At 40.5% G+C, this 17,275-nt stretch overlaps 1 protein-coding gene across 4 annotated transcripts in view; it reads left to right on the forward strand.

The window, feature by feature from the left end:
* Window positions 1-17,275, forward strand: part of MTR (5-methyltetrahydrofolate-homocysteine methyltransferase) — a 316,459-nt gene that overhangs the window by 40,993 nt on the left and 258,191 nt on the right. For all 4 annotated transcript variants that reach the window (XR_011920422.1, XM_072409188.1, XM_072409187.1 and 1 more), the window contains one exon: window positions 11,543-11,602. Coding sequence is in view for 2 of the 4 variants with exons in the window: in XM_072409188.1 (XP_072265289.1) it covers window positions 11,543-11,602 (60 nt within the window). In the remaining 2 variants the exon portion in view is untranslated. Of the gene's footprint in view, window positions 1-11,542; window positions 11,603-17,275 lie in introns of those variants that run through there.

Consider the following 17,275-nt stretch of genomic DNA (forward strand, 5'->3'; position numbering starts at 1 on the left):
TATATATATATATATATATATACACATATAAATAAACATATAAAAGATCTACAAAGAGAAAATAACATTAGTGGAGTGTGAATCAAATGGGGAAAGGGGGTTTCTGAGGCGCTTTCCAACTATAGGAAATTGGGAGGAGCAAAGGAGACCATCATATCTGCAATTGGGCATAATAGTCATCCCATGGCTCCCAAATCAGTTCAAATTTAGTTACAGTGTTCCTGAGTAGAGCAGTAAGGTATTCCATCAATCAAACATCCTGAATACGGGCGTAAAAATCTTCTAGTGATGGAGGGGAGACAGATTTCCACTTAGTGGCGATCAGGGTGCGAGCCGCTACCAAAATATGTGTAATGAGCCTAGATGTGAGGTTGGAGAGACCTGTGAAGGGCAATCCCAACAGATGATGTAGTTGATCCAGGATGGATCGGCATTGGGTCACATCCCTAATCACCTGATTAACCTTATCCCAATAATTTTGTATATTGTGACAAAACCAGAAATTGTATTCTAGAGTCCCGCGTTGGGACCTACAGCGCCAACAGATAGGGTCTGCCTCTGGAAACAGCCTATATAACACATCTGGAGTGTGGTACCATCGAAACAAATTCTTAAAAAAATTTTCCTTATAAAGGGTACAAATGCAGCTTTTAATTGCTGCTTCCCAGATTTCAGTCCATTCCTCTCCATCAAGGGTGTGACCTAAAATAGCTTCCCAAATACACATAAAGGCAAATTTACCAGTGGCCTCCCTCGTTGATAAATGGAGGAGATAAGGCCCTTGGTGTAAGAACCAGCTGCACACAACCTCTCAAAGAAAGTCATTTGAGAAAATCTGGGTGATTGCTAAAGAGAGGACATAATGTCTGATCTGCAGGTATGCAAAGGAGGTGCTTCGGGGGAGGTCAAATTTCTCCTGTAATTCTGGGAAGGAAAGTAATCTCCGCTCTACCGGATGCAAGATATCTTGGATATGAAAAAGCCCTCTCTCTCGCCAGGGTTGCCACATAGATCTGGTGAGACTATCGGGTATCAGGGGTGTGTGTATAATAGAGGTAAGTACCGAGGCTGGGGCGGAAAGGCCATACTTAAGTTTGTAGGCTCTCCACATGTTTCTCATAAACTCCATTGGTGAAAGTAAATCCCTATCTGTTAATAGCATTGAAGAGCTCCATAGCATCACATTGGGGTGTAGAGGGGCAAGCCAGGCCTTTTCCAACTCCCGGCAAATACTCGAGGAGAATAGTTTGGTTCATGAGGGCAAGAATCGAAGATGAGTTGCTATATAATATTTAATGAGGTCCGGGGCCCCAAGGCCTCCCAGATCTTTGGGTGTACAAACCACTGTCTTAGACAGTCTGTCTCTTATGTGCCCAAATAAAATTCAGAAATCCAGCCTGTAGCTTTTTCAGGGTCAGAATAGGACCCGGACTGGGAGGGTCTCAAATAAATAAAGGAGCTTGGGTAAGCGCATCATTTTCACAGATGCAACACGTCCCATAAGAGACAAAAAGAGTGCCCCTTCCGTTAGTTCATATAGTTGTATATCTCCTGGAGTAGCGGGGGAAAGTTACGAGTATGTATGTATGTATATGTGTATGTATTGAAATGTGTATATATATATATATGTATATATATATATATATATATATATATATATATATGTGCTGCAATTTGTATGTAGCTGCCACAAAAATGAGAAGCTGTCTTGCAACGCTGAGAGTTGTGAGGGTGACATGTATAGTGGTAAGGCCACCATTTTGGAGGAATTCAACTTGTAGCCTGAGGCAATACCAAAAGTGTGCAATTTAGCCCATAAATTCGGGAGGGTGGTAAGAGGCTGTGTCAGTGTAAGGAGTACATCATCTGCGTATAGTGAGATTTTGTAGGAGGAACCCTTCACTGGGACTCCCTAAATATTGGGATTGGATTGGATCTTCTCTGCAAGTGGTTCAATACTAGGTGCAAAAAGCAACGGGGACAAGGGACATCCCTGTCACGTCCCTTTTTTTTAATTGGAAATTGCACTGAGGTGGCGTGAGGTAGTTTGACCGAAGCTGATGGATAGGTGTAGAGGGAACGTATGGTGCCCACAAATGGTCCAGAGAACCCCATTTTAGCTAGTGTGAAGAACATGAATGGCCAACTAAGACGGTCAAACGCTTTCTCCGCATCTAAGCGGAGTATCAATGAAGAGGTTTTGCGTTTGTTAAGAATATCAATAATATTGATTACTCTGCAGGTATTATCACTCACATGGCGAAATGGGATAAAGCCTGTTTGATCCCTGTGCACAAGGTACGGCATAGGTTTGGAGAGCCTATTTGCTAGAAATTTAGAATAAATTTTGAGATCAGAATTTAGCAATGCAATGGGCCTATAATTACCGCAATCTAACGGGTCTTTTCCTGGTTTCGGAATACCGGTGATGTGGGGGCATGACATAGAGGGCGGAATAGGCTTACCTTGTACAAAATCATCAAATAAATCTACTAGGTGGGGGAGTAAATTTGGCAGAAAGGTTTTATAATATAAAGTACGGTAAACCGTCAGGACCTAGGGCCTTATGCGAAGGGAGATGAGAAATAACCTGCAAGATCTCCTCTTCAGTGATGGGACTGTTAAGAGGTTCCAGGTGTTCCGCCTTCAAACGGGGAAGATCCAGTTCCGCTAAGTAAGAGTCAATAGTGGATTGTAAAGTTGAGCCCATATTATTTTGTGCCTGATGTACTGTGTGGTACAAATGTGTATAGTATTGTTCAAACCGAGAGGCTATATGAGAGGGGTGATATCTAAGTATACCTTTCTCGTCCTTAATGGCCATGGGAGAGGAGTTAATTTTTCGTGTCCCTCCGTTTGCGTGCTAATAGCGTATCCGCCTTGTTGCCCTTGTGGTAATAAAGCTGTTTAGTTCTTTGCATCAGCCAACTAACTTTTCTCAGCTCCAGGGCCTGTAATTTGGAGCTGAGAGAGGTCACCTCCCGCAGATGTGCCAGGGACGGACTATTAGTAAGTCGTCCCTCTGCCACCTTCAAGGCCTGCTCTGTCAAAACACGCTGTAAATTGGAGTTCTTTTTAAGGCGGGAGCTTAGGGCCACACATTGGCCCCTAACCACCGCCTTGTGAGCTTCCCAGAGGTTGGAGGTATGTGCTGCTGAGCTCTTATTCTCGGTAAAATAATTCTGTATTCCTGTAGTAAGTGATAAATTAGTGTCTATGTTTTTAAGGAGAAAATCATTCAGTCTCCAGTGGCAAATCCTAGTCTTAGAGGGAGTAAAAAAAACCTCCAGGGTGATCGGGGCGTGATCCGACCATGAAATAGGATGTATATCTGCTAAGGCACTATTCCTCAGTAAAGGTAAGTTAATAAACAAATAATCAATGCGGATGTGTGTTTTGTGGGGAGGAGAGTAAAAGGAGTATTGTCTGCTCATGGGATGTTGGATCCTCCAGCTGTCATACAGTTGATAGCGTCTGATAAGCTGTCTAAAAAATTTTGATTGCTGCCGAACGGTTGAAGGTGGAGGAGATGTAAACATAGACATTCTGTTCTGAGTAGGGGAGAAAATAGAATTAAAGTCACCCCCAACAACCAGATAGGTGTGGGTGAACTCCTCCAAAAGGGCCAGAGTCTTGATAATAAACTTAATCTGACCTGTGTTGGGGGCGTAAAGATTGCACAACGTCAGAGGGACACCTCGAAGGGTGCCATGCAGAATATTAAACCTGCCCTCGGGGTCAGCAATTGTGCGAGTGGGGGAGAATTTAAAGGAATTCCGAATCAAAATTGCAACCCCTGCTTGTTTTTTAGAGAGAGAATTCGCCACATGGACTCCTGGGTAATATTTGGAGGCAAAATTAAAGGTACCCGTGCTATCAAAATGTGTCTCTTGAGAAATAAAACCTCCGCAGACTATCGTTTAAATTCCCTAAGTGCTAATTTTCTTTTAGTGTTGGAGTTCAAGCCCCGCACATTGAGGGATAAAATTCCAGCAGCCATAACAGAGTGTGATAAAGTGAACCGTGCTTAGACTCTTCCGTTGCTCAAATGCATTAACCCCCCTAGCGTTCTAATTCTGTCATTTTTTGATGCAAAAAGTGATCCTATTTTTTTTGCGTAGAAATTTTTGTTTATATTGTGGGCCTGTAATTCTTAGGATTAACTCCCGGGTATAATTATTATATTTATTATATTAGAATCATAAGCCACGCCCCCCGACAGAGAAGCGCCCCGCCATCACAGCGGGATCGTGAGATCGCCGCTGGAGCGCGGGGATAAGGTAAGAGGGACCCTCAAAGGTACCCCGAGTGTGACTCGGGATTACCGCTTTTTGCAAATTTTTCCACCCCGAGTCACACTCGGGAATACCGCTAGGGGGGTTAAAATACTGTTCAAACATATGCTCTAAAGTATATTTTAGAGGATAAGAAAATTGCCCCATGGGGGAAGGTGGGAAACTAGGTAGGTAGTGGCAGGAGGAAACAATCACATTGAAAAACAAAAACATATACATAGACAACAAACCAAGGTAAGATAGTCCCAACTTAGCGACCACAGAGTGTCCAGTATCCGCCGGTCTCTGTGCCTCAGGAGTGGACAGCAGGGAACAAATGCACTTGGCAGATACCTCAACACTCCTGTAGGGGCCGGGGACCCAACAGTCCCTGGAACAATCACCAGACAAATTTCTGGTCATCATAACATTGGTGGCACTAGCTATCAAACGTCAGCGTAGCCTCCGTGAAAGGAGCCAAACAAATCGGTCCCGGCGCGGGGCCCCCCCAAGGGGCAAAAAGGCAACCTAGGAGTATCTATATAGAAGGGCAAGTGTACAACATAATACAGCGTATAAGGGCAGTACCTTAGAAAAACACTAGCAAACATGGCAATATTTAGTAAACCGCGGTATGGTAAGGCATGTTCATTAGAGGCCTAGGCCAAATCGCAGATCAAGACCTGTGCATAAATCAGCATTAATTACAATCAGGACAGCAATACCCTGTTTCCCCTATATTAAGGCACTGTCTTATATTTTTTTGAAATGCCAAAATATGCCCTAGGTCTTATTTTCAGGGGGATGTCTTATACACATTTATTGTTGAAAATCACTCATGTGCCATTGATTGTCCCCTTCTAATCACTCATGTGCCATTGATTGTCCCCTTCTGATCACTCTGTGCCATTAATTGTCCCCTTTCTGATCACTCTGTGCCATTGATTGTCCCCTTCTGATCACTCATGTGCCATTGATTGTCCCCTTCTGATCACTCTGTGCCATTGATTGTCCCCTTCTGATCACTCATGTGCTATTCATATTCCCCTTCTGATCACTCATGTGCCATTGATTGCCCCCTTCTGTTCACTGACTTACCTTTATTTGCTTCTACGGTACGGCCGGGTAACAGACTCCGTTAGGGCAGGGATCAGCAGCTTGCTTGTCCTTCCTGGTGCGCGGTCGCGGGGGCGCGTGTGCGGGCTTGTTACTTTCAGTTTGGCTCTGCACTGCAGCCAGGAGACACACACTGCAGCCATCGAGGAGACACACACAGTATCAGGTATTGGAGGATGTCTTATTCGCGGGAGAGTGCCTTATTTTAATTATTTTAGCAAAAGTCGGGGGTGGCTTATTTGATGGGGATGCCTTATTATCGGGGAAACACGGTAGGTCAAACATAAACCATTCAGCAGTCTACAAAAGGCAAGAGTAACTTAGCAGGATGCCAACGCACACAGGCCGAGGGCCGTAGCTTCTGAGGTAGACAGAACAAATAATAATAATAAGTACCGCCATTCAAGTATTATCCAGATACAAATCAATTCTACTATAAGAAACAGTTAAAAAAAAAAAAAAAAAAAACTATAGCTCTATAAGATCATATAGGGCAGAACATTGGTAGGTTAAGCATCAATTTAAAGAGCAGAGCAGCATTGTAATCTAAGATTGCATCATGAGATCAAAGCAGCACTGGAGATGTAGGGGCCAGGCCCAATCTAAACTGTCCACTGTCTCGCGACAGAGGAGGTGGAGGAGAACGCCGGGCCCGGCGTCCTGAGCGTTTCCTGGACGTGGCTGTTTGCCAGAGTATGGATAAAGGGGGCAAAAGATCTTCTGACTCCCATCCAGGAAGTTTGGGCAGGGCAAGTCCCATATCTTGGCAGAAGACAGGTAAGTCCTCTGGGTAGCACAGAATAGCCGTCTTGCCCTCATGGCGGGCCGTTAAGCAAAACGGAAAACCCCATGTCCCGGAGCAAAGTGAGGAGTGGTTGTAGGAGACGTCTTTGTTGCAGGGTGTGCCATGACAAAGTCCTGGAAAAGCTGTAGGGGGGCCCCATCAAATTCCAGATTGCACATATTCCATGCAGCAGCCATGATCTCAGTTTTCAAATCTGCATCTGCTAAATGGCAAAGAACATCACGTGGCCTTAAGGCCGAGGCAGGTTGCCGGGTGGCTCTGTAGGCCAAAAGAATTCACATATCTTGCGATGAAGGGCCCCCCAAGAGGCGGTTAAAAAAAGCCTGCAGAACTAACTTCAGATCTGAGCTACGGGTGGCTTCAGGCAAACCGCGAACTCTAATATTATTCCTGCGACCCTTATTATCCATATCTTCTATGTGGCAGTATAGGTCCCTGATCTTCAAATGATAATCTTGAGATTTGCGTGTAAGGAGCTCAATATCCCCCTTAGCTTGGTGTAAGTTTTCATCTATATCTTCCACTCTCCCAGCCAGAGACTGCAGGTCAGTACGAAGGACCCCAATTTCTGAGGGGAATGTTGCTTGAGCTTCAGGTCCCTGTCCTTGTTTGTGAGGGTGAAGTGGCTGCACAGGGCCATGGGTCCCTGAAGGACCTGTCCCATATGACAGACCGGGTATGTGCGATGGGGGGCCCGGGGGGGGGGGGGAATCAGCCTTAAGCGGTCTGTAGGGAACCGATTTAGTTATTGCATGGGTGCCCCCAACTGTCCCCTCCATGGGAGAGGAGATCGCCTCTGGTCTGAAGGCTAATGGCAAAGTATCATTCAGGGGGGAGCCACATCCAAACAGCCACAAGCCAGGAAATAGGAAAGGATACCATTGGAGCCAATGAATACAGCCACTCAGATATCCAAAAGTATTCTAAGAAAAGTAAGGGGCATCTGTATAACCCCATGTATATAGTTAACAAGTGTTTACATCAAAAGAATAGCACAAGAATAAAAATAAGCAAACTGAATGGGAACAAACGTATATAATAATGAATGGGGGGTCTGCAATACATATATAATTTCACAATTAATATAAATTAAACCATATTATAAGACATGATTGAAATTTTATTTATGTACAGAGAGTATATGACTAAGATTTACATATGAATGATATTCTACATCAGAGACAAAACAAACAGAATATTAGTTTAACAAAAACAAAAATGAGACCTTGATATGTGCACATGTATGACCAAAAAAAATGTTCAATACCCAATTGGGAAGGGGTTTATATTCATGTTATAGTACACCTATTTTGCTGACCTCTAAAAGAAGGATTAAAAAGTAAAAACATAATTTAAACCTGGAAAGGATGTCGTTTTAAAATATTACATCCTATTTGTTACTTTCTGCAAAATTTGTTTAACCCAGTCACTACCTTGAGGGGGGGGGGTCATGTTCTAATGCATAAACAATCAGGATTGAAATTATGTTCAAGGCCTACATGTCTACTAGGGAATAATTTTGCCATTTGTATAGTAAATGTGTTCATAAATATGTTTATGCAATGGTTGTTTATTTTTGTCACATAGTAGCATTTACATATGCAGATGGCCAAATAGATAATGCATGTAGATTTACAAAAAATCAGATGATGAATATTAGGGATATTTTTACACGGCAGGTGAAATCTGATTGGATCCACCTCAATTGAAACAAATATTCCTGCTTTGAGACCCAAGAACCACAAGGATGAGTAAAATATTGTTTAGACTGCGCACAGTTACATTAGTGAGGATTTTTAAATGCACAAGCTGTGCTTTAAAAATCTTCATTTTAAATTTGCCGTCTGGTCCTGCCTACCTGCATGACGGTCCCGCCTTCCAGCCATGCGCTCACGAGCAGATGCCCAGTTGGCATCTGCTTCCATTGGCCTTGCATTCCCAATGTTCCTAACATGCTGTGGATGCAGATGCCTGGCCGTGCTTTGCCAGCTTGCACAGCTGCCGGCTGCGGCACGGAAAGAAGATGCCGGACATCGATGGAGGATGCTGCAGGCACTGCTAGAGGACACCACTGAAACATGATAACAAGGTAGAAGTTTTAACCTCCCTAGAAATTCCACCACGTGGGTTACCGCCAGGGAGGTTAAACCCGATCCACTAAATGACTCGCATTACTAGTTAAACTTTAAATAACTGAGAGAATGGGTCATCCGTTAGAGGATCTTTAAGATTTTTGTGTACCTTAGGGAGCTGTAAAACATGGGGATTTATGAATGGGAGACTTTCAAAAAATCAAACCTATCTCTTATCTCAATCACTACTTTCTGAAAAGTTGTTGTAATGAGTTCATAAAAATCTCCCTTTCAAATAGTTGATTGTAATGCTAAAAGATAAAATAATACCAATTTTGTTATTTAAAATCTTCAAACACATTTTCTTATATTGCGATTCATTTAATATCACAATAATGCCTCCCTTATCTGCTTGTTTAGTGACTGTCAATTTTTTTTTTTTTTTTTTTGCTGTAAGGAGGTTATTACTTGTAGATCTCTTTTCATGTGTGTTTGGTCGAATTTCTAAATCCTGGTTTTCTTTTGTAAGATTTTAACAAAAGCTGAAACATAGGGATCTGTATGAAAATTAGGGAAACAGGTGGATTTCTTTTTAGGTTTAAGTGTTATATTTTCTACTTTTATTTCTGTATCAGTTGTAATGTTCCCATGGAGAGGGGAATCAATTGGTTCATTTAAAGCATTTTGTTCATTTTCATTGAGCAATTTTTTGAGTTTTTTGAGTTTGCTATAAAGCGTCCTAAATTAAATTTTACGCTCCTGAAGAATCAGACCAGCTTTATGAAACGCGTTATGGCAAAGTATTTTTTTTTTTGTCTGGTATAAAATGTCTCTGTATAATTTTTATGTATCTATAGTTCATATGATTTTAAATTTACATAAATACATTTGGTGATTTTTTTAAATTGTATACTATGGTACCTGAAAAATCCCTTTTTTATAGTGAACCTTTCTTTTGGTTTTATCCTTTCCCACTCCTATCAAGGCTGAACTGTATGCTGTGCTCTCCTGCCCACCTCTCATCGGCAGCTGCAATTCTCTGAAATGTCAGCTGAGCACAGAGCAGCTTCAGAGGAATAGAGCTGCGGATGAGAGGTGGGCGGGGGAGGCATGGTAGCTAGGCTGAGCAATTGGCTAAAACCTTTCAGGCAGAACTATGCCTTTCAACTGGGCAGAACTATGCCTTCCAACTGGATTTCTGGAGAGGGGCACAAGTTGCTCATTTTCTAGGTTCCCTCCCAGAAGCTGCCATGTTTAAACGACCACTCGCTTATTTTGAAATGATGTGCAAGGGGACAAGCCCAATCACGGGATGTCAAGTCCCCATTCATCCCGTGTAGTGCTCTGTATTCTTAGATAGTGAAACTCTATCTTGGAATACATAGAACAGCCCTGCAACAGCAATCGCTTTTGCCGTGCTGTGCTTCTACTAGATATTCTTAGATAGAGTTTCTCTATCTGAGAATACAGGGCACTAAAGGGAATGAATAGGGACAAGCCCCCATTCATCCTGAGATCATAGTAGAACTGCTGAGGTCATCTGCAGATCATTTTCACAATGTGATGTCACGTGGGAAACTGAACTGCAGTTCTACTACAATGTCCAGGAATAACAGGTGATGAATGGGGACTTGCCGTGCTGTGCTTCTACTAGGTATTCTTAGATAGTTTTTCTATCTAAGAATACAGGGCACTAAAGGGGATGAATGGGGACAAGTTTAAAGTAAACCCAAAACCACCCAAAACAAACAAAAAAAATACACTAAACTTCAATCCTGCAGAGCAGTCGATCCATCTGGAGGTTTCTACCATTAGGTCCTACGTGATCCCGGCAGCCGCCTTCGGGCCGGCATGCCAGGTGCCGTTGTCTTCTCCATGTTCTTCCGGGTTCTTCTTCCTATGTCACCCGACGCATGCGCGAGATCTGCAGTTTCTTTCCTTTTTGGCGAAAAGACTCCTGGGCATGCCCGAGATGCTTGGGCATGCGCAGAAGGAGCAGCCAAGAGCCTCCTGGGATGTGTGATGTAGGTATCCCAGGAAGCTGTGTGCTCCTATTTGTTCTCGATCGCCTAGGGTGTTGCATTTAAAAAAAAAAAAAAACACTAACAAAATTTTTACCTTAGATAAAAGGGTTTTCTACCCTTTTATGTAAAGTTAAAATTCTGAGTTTAGGTACGCTTTTTTGATAATATTACATGGAGGATGCTTACCAGAACCACAAAAGGATTCAGCGGCTGTAGGTGGATGATGGGCCACGACCAAATTACATAGGTGGGGCTCTGATGGTGCACAATTTTTTCTTTGGTTACCAATGATATTAACCTTCCTAGCGGTAACCCTGAGTGTGACTCGAGGTAGAAAAAAGTTTCTTAAAGCGTTAAAGCGTCACACTCGGGGTAGTTAAACCTATGGGAAGGTAAGTAAATACAGTGCTTACCTGATCCGCCGGCGTCCCGCGTCGTCCATCGCAGCGATCTTTGTCCTCTTCCTCATTTCGGCGTCTTCTGCACCCGATGAGTCACTGGGGGAGTTCCCGGTGACGTTGCTGCATGTGTACCTTGCCGCCGGGGTGGGAAATTCAAAATCGATTTGTATTGCATTCAATACAAAATAACTATTGAATGCAATACATTGCGTTTATTTGTGTAAAAGCTGTACATTGTTTTGAAGAACATTTATTTTACAGTATATATAATAGTATGACTATAATATTTATTATATATAATTATGTATAATAAATAATTTTTTTATATATATTTAAAATTTAAAAAAATAAAAAAATAGTTTGAAACACAAAATCATATGAAAATATGAAATTAAATTAATTTAAAAAAAAGAAATATATAATATAATTTCATATTTTATATGATTTTGTGTTTCAAAATTTGTTTTTACAATTTATAATAATGTACCGCAATAGATGTCTTAATTGAAAATTATGGTCTCCCTTCCTCATTCATTCTTGCTCTACTACTTGCACCATTTGAACATCACCAGTATCCAAATAATGCTAGAGGTAGAATTTCAATAATTTCTTTTTCTTTATTTGACTGTAATAAGAAGCTGCATTATATATTTCATTCTTATTATATATTTTCATTCATTATCCTGCAATAGTACTACTTTCCTAGTAGACTTCACAAAAGTAACTCTCTTCCATCTCTCTGGCATTGTCAAAATGTACAGAGACATGTATGGACAATAAATTATCCCTGGCCAGTTTTAATTGGGTATGTGTATGTAATTTTTTTTTCTTTTTACATTTTTTTTTACAGGCCGCTTTTTTTGCAATTCAGAAACTGTTTGAAGATGAGTACAAGCCTAGACCCATATTTGTAAGTAGAACTTTTTTAAACTTTTCAGTAAATTAAATTTATATGTTCATGGTAAAAAAGAAATTGTTCTTTATGCATTATCCACACCAACTTCTGTGACAGGCCTTCTCTGTTTTGTCCAAAGAATCTTCTCTCACAAATTTTCATAAAACCTGTATAGAGGACCAAGCTTTTTATTAGTCTTATGTTTTTATATGTTCACACTTACCTTTACCCCTAACTCTGCCTACAATGTTACCTGTTGGATGTGGTATCTGGTTAATACTTTATTGCTACTTTTACACTTCGTCTTCTCCATGTCATGCTTATCTTTCTCCAAAAAATTTTTGCCCTAGCTGTAGAGAAAAAAAGCTCCCGATGTCATGAAATCTCATTGAGCTGATTTAAGCATGATTTACACTTACACTGCAGTCAAATAGTCTACTTTCAAATACAGTGTCTACATATGCACATTGTTTCAAAATTACCCCATTACAATCGTCCTCTCTTCCTAATAACCTTTTTCATTTAGGTGACTAATTGCCCTCAGGCTTGGTGCAGCTGTCACAGTTCTAACTATGTTATTTAGACTGCATGGCGGCTGTGTTGCTAGGGTAGGGTATCTGGAATCAATGCCAAAAGGAAGAAAAGGGACTATTTGCCAATAATATCCTTGAAACTTGCCTCCAGCTTCTTTCCCAGAACTTAATATCGGAGTCTTAGCTGCCTACACACAATGACACAGGGATGATTATCATGGTTGAGGCAGAGGTTTGCTCAAATCAGAGCTACCTTGTAGTTGACTGGTGCCCTGATGGCTTTTGAAGCAGCAGAAGAGAATGCCTACTACTACTCTACAAGACAAACTACCAAAAAGCATATATCCACAGAATAAACGTAGTGCTAAGCAGCCTTTGCTCCCTTCAGGTAGAACAGTGAGTTTTTAGAGGTTGACAGTATGGAAGCTCACTCAAATCTTAGGAAACTAGCAGTCAGGGGTAGATGCTGTAGAATTACCCACTGCAGAATGACAGGTATTGTAGTAAAAGCACTGCACAACTAATGCCATTCTATTTTTTAGAATGAATTCAAGGATATTATCCCATTTACTGTACAATATTCCTAGATTTTCCTTATTACATGGCAAATCTTAAGTTTTGAGTTAAGATCTTGGTGTACAAAAATGTTTAACCACCTAGCAGAAATCCCGAGTGTGACTCGGGGTGGAATTTGCCTTCAAATAGCGGTAATCCAAAGTCCCACTTGGGGTAACCAAAAAGCCCCTCTTACGTGCACCCCGCTATCCAGCGGCGACCCAAGCGATCACTGGCCAGCTTCTGCATCACTTCTTCCATGTGATGTGTGAAACGTCGGTACATTCAGGAGGTGTGGCTGGGCCTGAAATTTAAAAGCAGATAACAATGTAATCTGCTTTTAAATGCTTTTTAAAATTCTTTTTACATAAAAAATCCACAATATATTGTCTACTAGACATTTTTTTTTTTTTCCCAAAATCTACTTTTAACCACCTGGCTGGTAAACCCGACCTTGGTTCAGGTCTATCGATTTTGCAAAAATTGATAAACCCGAACTTTTTTCACCGTATAAATCCCAATCACTTACCTGGTCCCCGCTGCGATGATCCAGCGGGGATACTCGCCTTCTCCCCGCAGCTCTTCCGGACACGTCTTCTGTCTTCATCCGGCGAGTTCAGTGACGATCACCGGGGTTTCCCGGTGACGTTGCTGCATGCGTCGGTGCGGGCGGGAGGCGGGACGGGAAATTCAAAATTTTGTATTGAGTTCCTTTGCATTGAACTCAATACAAAAAAGCTGTATTGAGTCCAATACAAAGAAATCCAAAATATATTACTATACAGTATACCGAATTATCGCATTTTCAGTATTTTTCATTTATTTATGTATTCTTGTTTAAGCTGATTTTTGTGTATTTTATTTAATTTTATTAAAAGTATTTTTTTTTTTACATGATTGTGTGTTTCAAACATTTTTTATATTCAGGATATCTACTAGACCCTTGTTCAGACATATTTCTGTAAGTTACAGTTCTACAATTTAAAAAAAAAATTCATGAAAAACAGTGTACCGCTTTTGGTACAGAAATCTAGACATCAGTGTAACGCCCAGGTGGTTAATTTAAATTATTATTTATCAATAATATTGCACCTTTGTTTGGACAAATTTCCAATTGGGAAATATAATTATCATACCTGGCAGTTATTCCTAAGAATTACAGGCCCACAATATAAAACAAAAAATTTCCATGCAAAAAAAATTGTATCACTTTTTACACAGAAATACGTGCAGAATTAGAACGCTAGGGCAGTTAATGCAACAGATGGTTTAAATGTTCATTGTTCACTTTGAGATCATTACAAAAAACAAGAGGGCACTCTTTGCGTCTGGAGGAAAAGAAGTTTAAGCTCTGGAAAGGAAGTGGTTTCAGCAACTACTACAGATTGCTTTAAGAAAAAGCTGGATGTTTTTCTAGAAGCACAAAATAAATTGGGTATTAAGGCTTTAAAGTAAAAAAAACAGTGACTGTTGTACCAGGGAACATCCGATTGCCTCATGGAATCAGGAAGGAATTTTTCCCCTGTTGAAGCAAATTGTACCAGGGTTTTTTTGCCTTCCTCTGGACCAACTATGTTTTATATGGTTTTATATCTGGGATATGTTTACTTCCCTAGTGGTTGAACTTGATGGACTTATGTCTTTTTTCAACCTAACCTACTTTGTAACTATGTAATTGTGTATTCACTGTAGTGTTTCTGCAGTGTTTCACCCAACAAGGGAGTGGGCAATTATATCATTAAATAGAGTTTTGCCTGCTGTAGTGATGTCACTCCCGTGTTTGCCAAAATGCCTCAGTATTTCAATTCCCTGCATTCGAACAGCTTCATTTTTCAGGCACATGTTCACAATAGTGTTGGCACTCACTGCTTTATTGCAGTGCTTACTGTTCAGGAACAGGGCTTAATCTCAATTTATGCATGTGTATGACCTTGAGTTGTTTTGAAAACATTACATTATCATTACATTTAAAACACATTCAACCCAATAAAAATATACTATATTGCAGTTTGCTAAGCATTAAATGTGGTGACTACATTAATTTTTTTTACAGGCTTTTTTACTCCTATTTTAACTTTATATTTACCATCAATAACACAATATCTGTGTTGGTAATGCTTAGTTACTATACTGTATCTATAGAGGTCTAGTATTGAAACTCTAGGCTGCTTAACTTTCAAACAGTCAAGCTGCGTACACACTTCCAATAATTATCGTTGGAAGTGAACGACCGATCGGCCGAAAATTTTTTCGGCGGATCGGTCGTTCGCGGATCTGATTGGCCTACGATCGTTCACTATCTATCGCGTGTACAGTTGTTCAGTGATCGTGCATGTTTCTACAATACACTTTCCTCTTTACATGTCACTCGCTGCATCGTTCAGACGATATCTAGCATGTGTACGCTATTGGTGGATTATATTTGAGCAATCGTATCGTTACAGCATGTACAGGATTGTGCACAATACGATCAAGTATAATCGTGCATGATCGTTGTAATCGTTCGTTTTCTAACGATAATTATTGGAAGTGTGTACGTAGCTTTACTCCTTTCCTTAACCCCTTTACTAGGGGTGGAGGGGTGGTGGGTTCAGTACGTTTAAAGTAACAAGGATTTATAATTCAGTTGTTCTTTATTAAAGTTTTACAACAAAAAGATTACAAACGGTTGAAATTAGAAGAGAAAGAAATGCATACATACAGAAACAGGAAAATAACAAATAGAAACAGTAGAAAACAAAATAACAGCTTCTTATTCCAGATATATTTGCGATACCAACATGATATGAGGTACATTAGAAAACAAAATAAAAACACAATTAAAACGTAATAGAACAAAGGGAATGGTGTAACCAAGCTTCCCATTTGTAAAGAAATTTTTCACGTGACATATTCGCAGTTCCTAACATTTGCTCATAGGCACAGCATAAATTCTTATTGGCAATAATATCCGTATAACTAGTTGTATTCCATAATTTAGTATTATGTAATTTAGCTAGGAGGAGGATATGAATGGCAACTGCTCTACTAGAACTAGAAATTTGTTCAACATTTACATGTAAAAATGCTAACTCTGGAGAATGGAAAATCTGCATAAGTGTAAGGTCAGTTAGTAATTAGAATATTAAAGTCCAATATGATCTTACAGACCTGCAAAACCTCAATAAATGTGAAAGTGACCCTATATCTACGCACTGTCTCCAGCAAAACGCTAAGTGAGTCTCTGAAAATTTAGTTAACTTGTAGGGTGTGATTTTTGCATCTCATGGCCTTGTAGGTTTCTTTGATGGCTTTAGACCATGAGTAGGGAGATAAGATTCTTCTAATTCCCTGGTCCATTTTTGCATACGAGTAGATAAATAGAATTCTAGATTGTTGCTGAGTACATTATAATACTTAGAGATACTTCCTTTTTGCTTGGACCATTGTTGAAAATATGAACCTAAAGAAATATCTATAATAAATCCGTTTTTAAGTGGAACAATTTTGTAAGATGCTTAGGTCTTAGATACCGTATTTTTCGGACCATAAGACGCACTTTTTTGCCCCCAGAAGTGGGGGGAAAAAGTCCCTGCGTCTTATGCTCCAAATGTATCAAAATGTATCCTTCCCAGCTGCTGTCCCGTCCCCCCTATATAGCCCCCCCCCCTCTGCCTTTTCTCCTGTCTCCTGTTCAGCGCCGGCCGGAGTGACTGCGTCTCCTATATCTTGCTCCCGGCGTCCTCCCACTCTCAGCATGATTGGCTGACAAAGTCATGCTGGGAGCATTCTCCCAACATGACTTTGTCAGCCAATCATGCTGAGAGTGTTCCCTGAATCACTCACAGTACACATAGTAAAATCACATATACGGTACACAACACAAACACAATGTAAACAAATGTTATATTGCAATCCGATTGTCATACATTGTATGACATTGTATGTATACATTGTATGACAATCGGATTACAACTGAAAGGAAATACTCACCCAGTGTCCGCAGCTCCTATTCCTGGCATCTGTAGTGAGATGTATAACACAATGCAGAAATCCTGCATTGTACTGTGCATCTCTCCGGAGATACGAGCAGCTTCCGGCCTGTGCCTGTGTCTCTGTGTGAGGCAGGGAAATCCCCCCCCTCACATCACTCAGAGGATGAGTCATCTTCCAGTGATGTGATTGGTGATGTATGGGGGTGTGTCAGGGAGGGAAATTTAAAAGCAGATTACAATGTAATCTGCTTCTAAATGGTTTTTACAGTACAAAAACACCACACAACTATTTGTTTCAGAATCTTTTTTTTCTTCATTTCCCTTCTCTAAAAAACTGGTGCGTCTTATGGTCCAGTGCGTCTTATGGTCCGAAAAATACGGTAATTGAAAAATTCTTTATCAGGCAAATTGAATGCTGCTTGAAGCAAGGTAAAAGGTTTTAAACTATTTGTGGTAAATATGTCTCTTAATTCAGATATACCACAGTTTGTCCAATTTAACAAAAAAAGCTGTGGAATAAATATTTCCAGTACTCTAATACTAGGATAGACCATTAGGAATGTGTTGGATTCAGGGGTTATCAAAACTGAGGTACTCTATACTTTAGGAGTAGATTGAATGGTGGG

This window comes from Pyxicephalus adspersus, chromosome 4, assembly GCF_032062135.1.
Source record: "Pyxicephalus adspersus chromosome 4, UCB_Pads_2.0, whole genome shotgun sequence".
Classification (NCBI taxonomy): domain Eukaryota; kingdom Metazoa; phylum Chordata; class Amphibia; order Anura; family Pyxicephalidae; genus Pyxicephalus; species Pyxicephalus adspersus.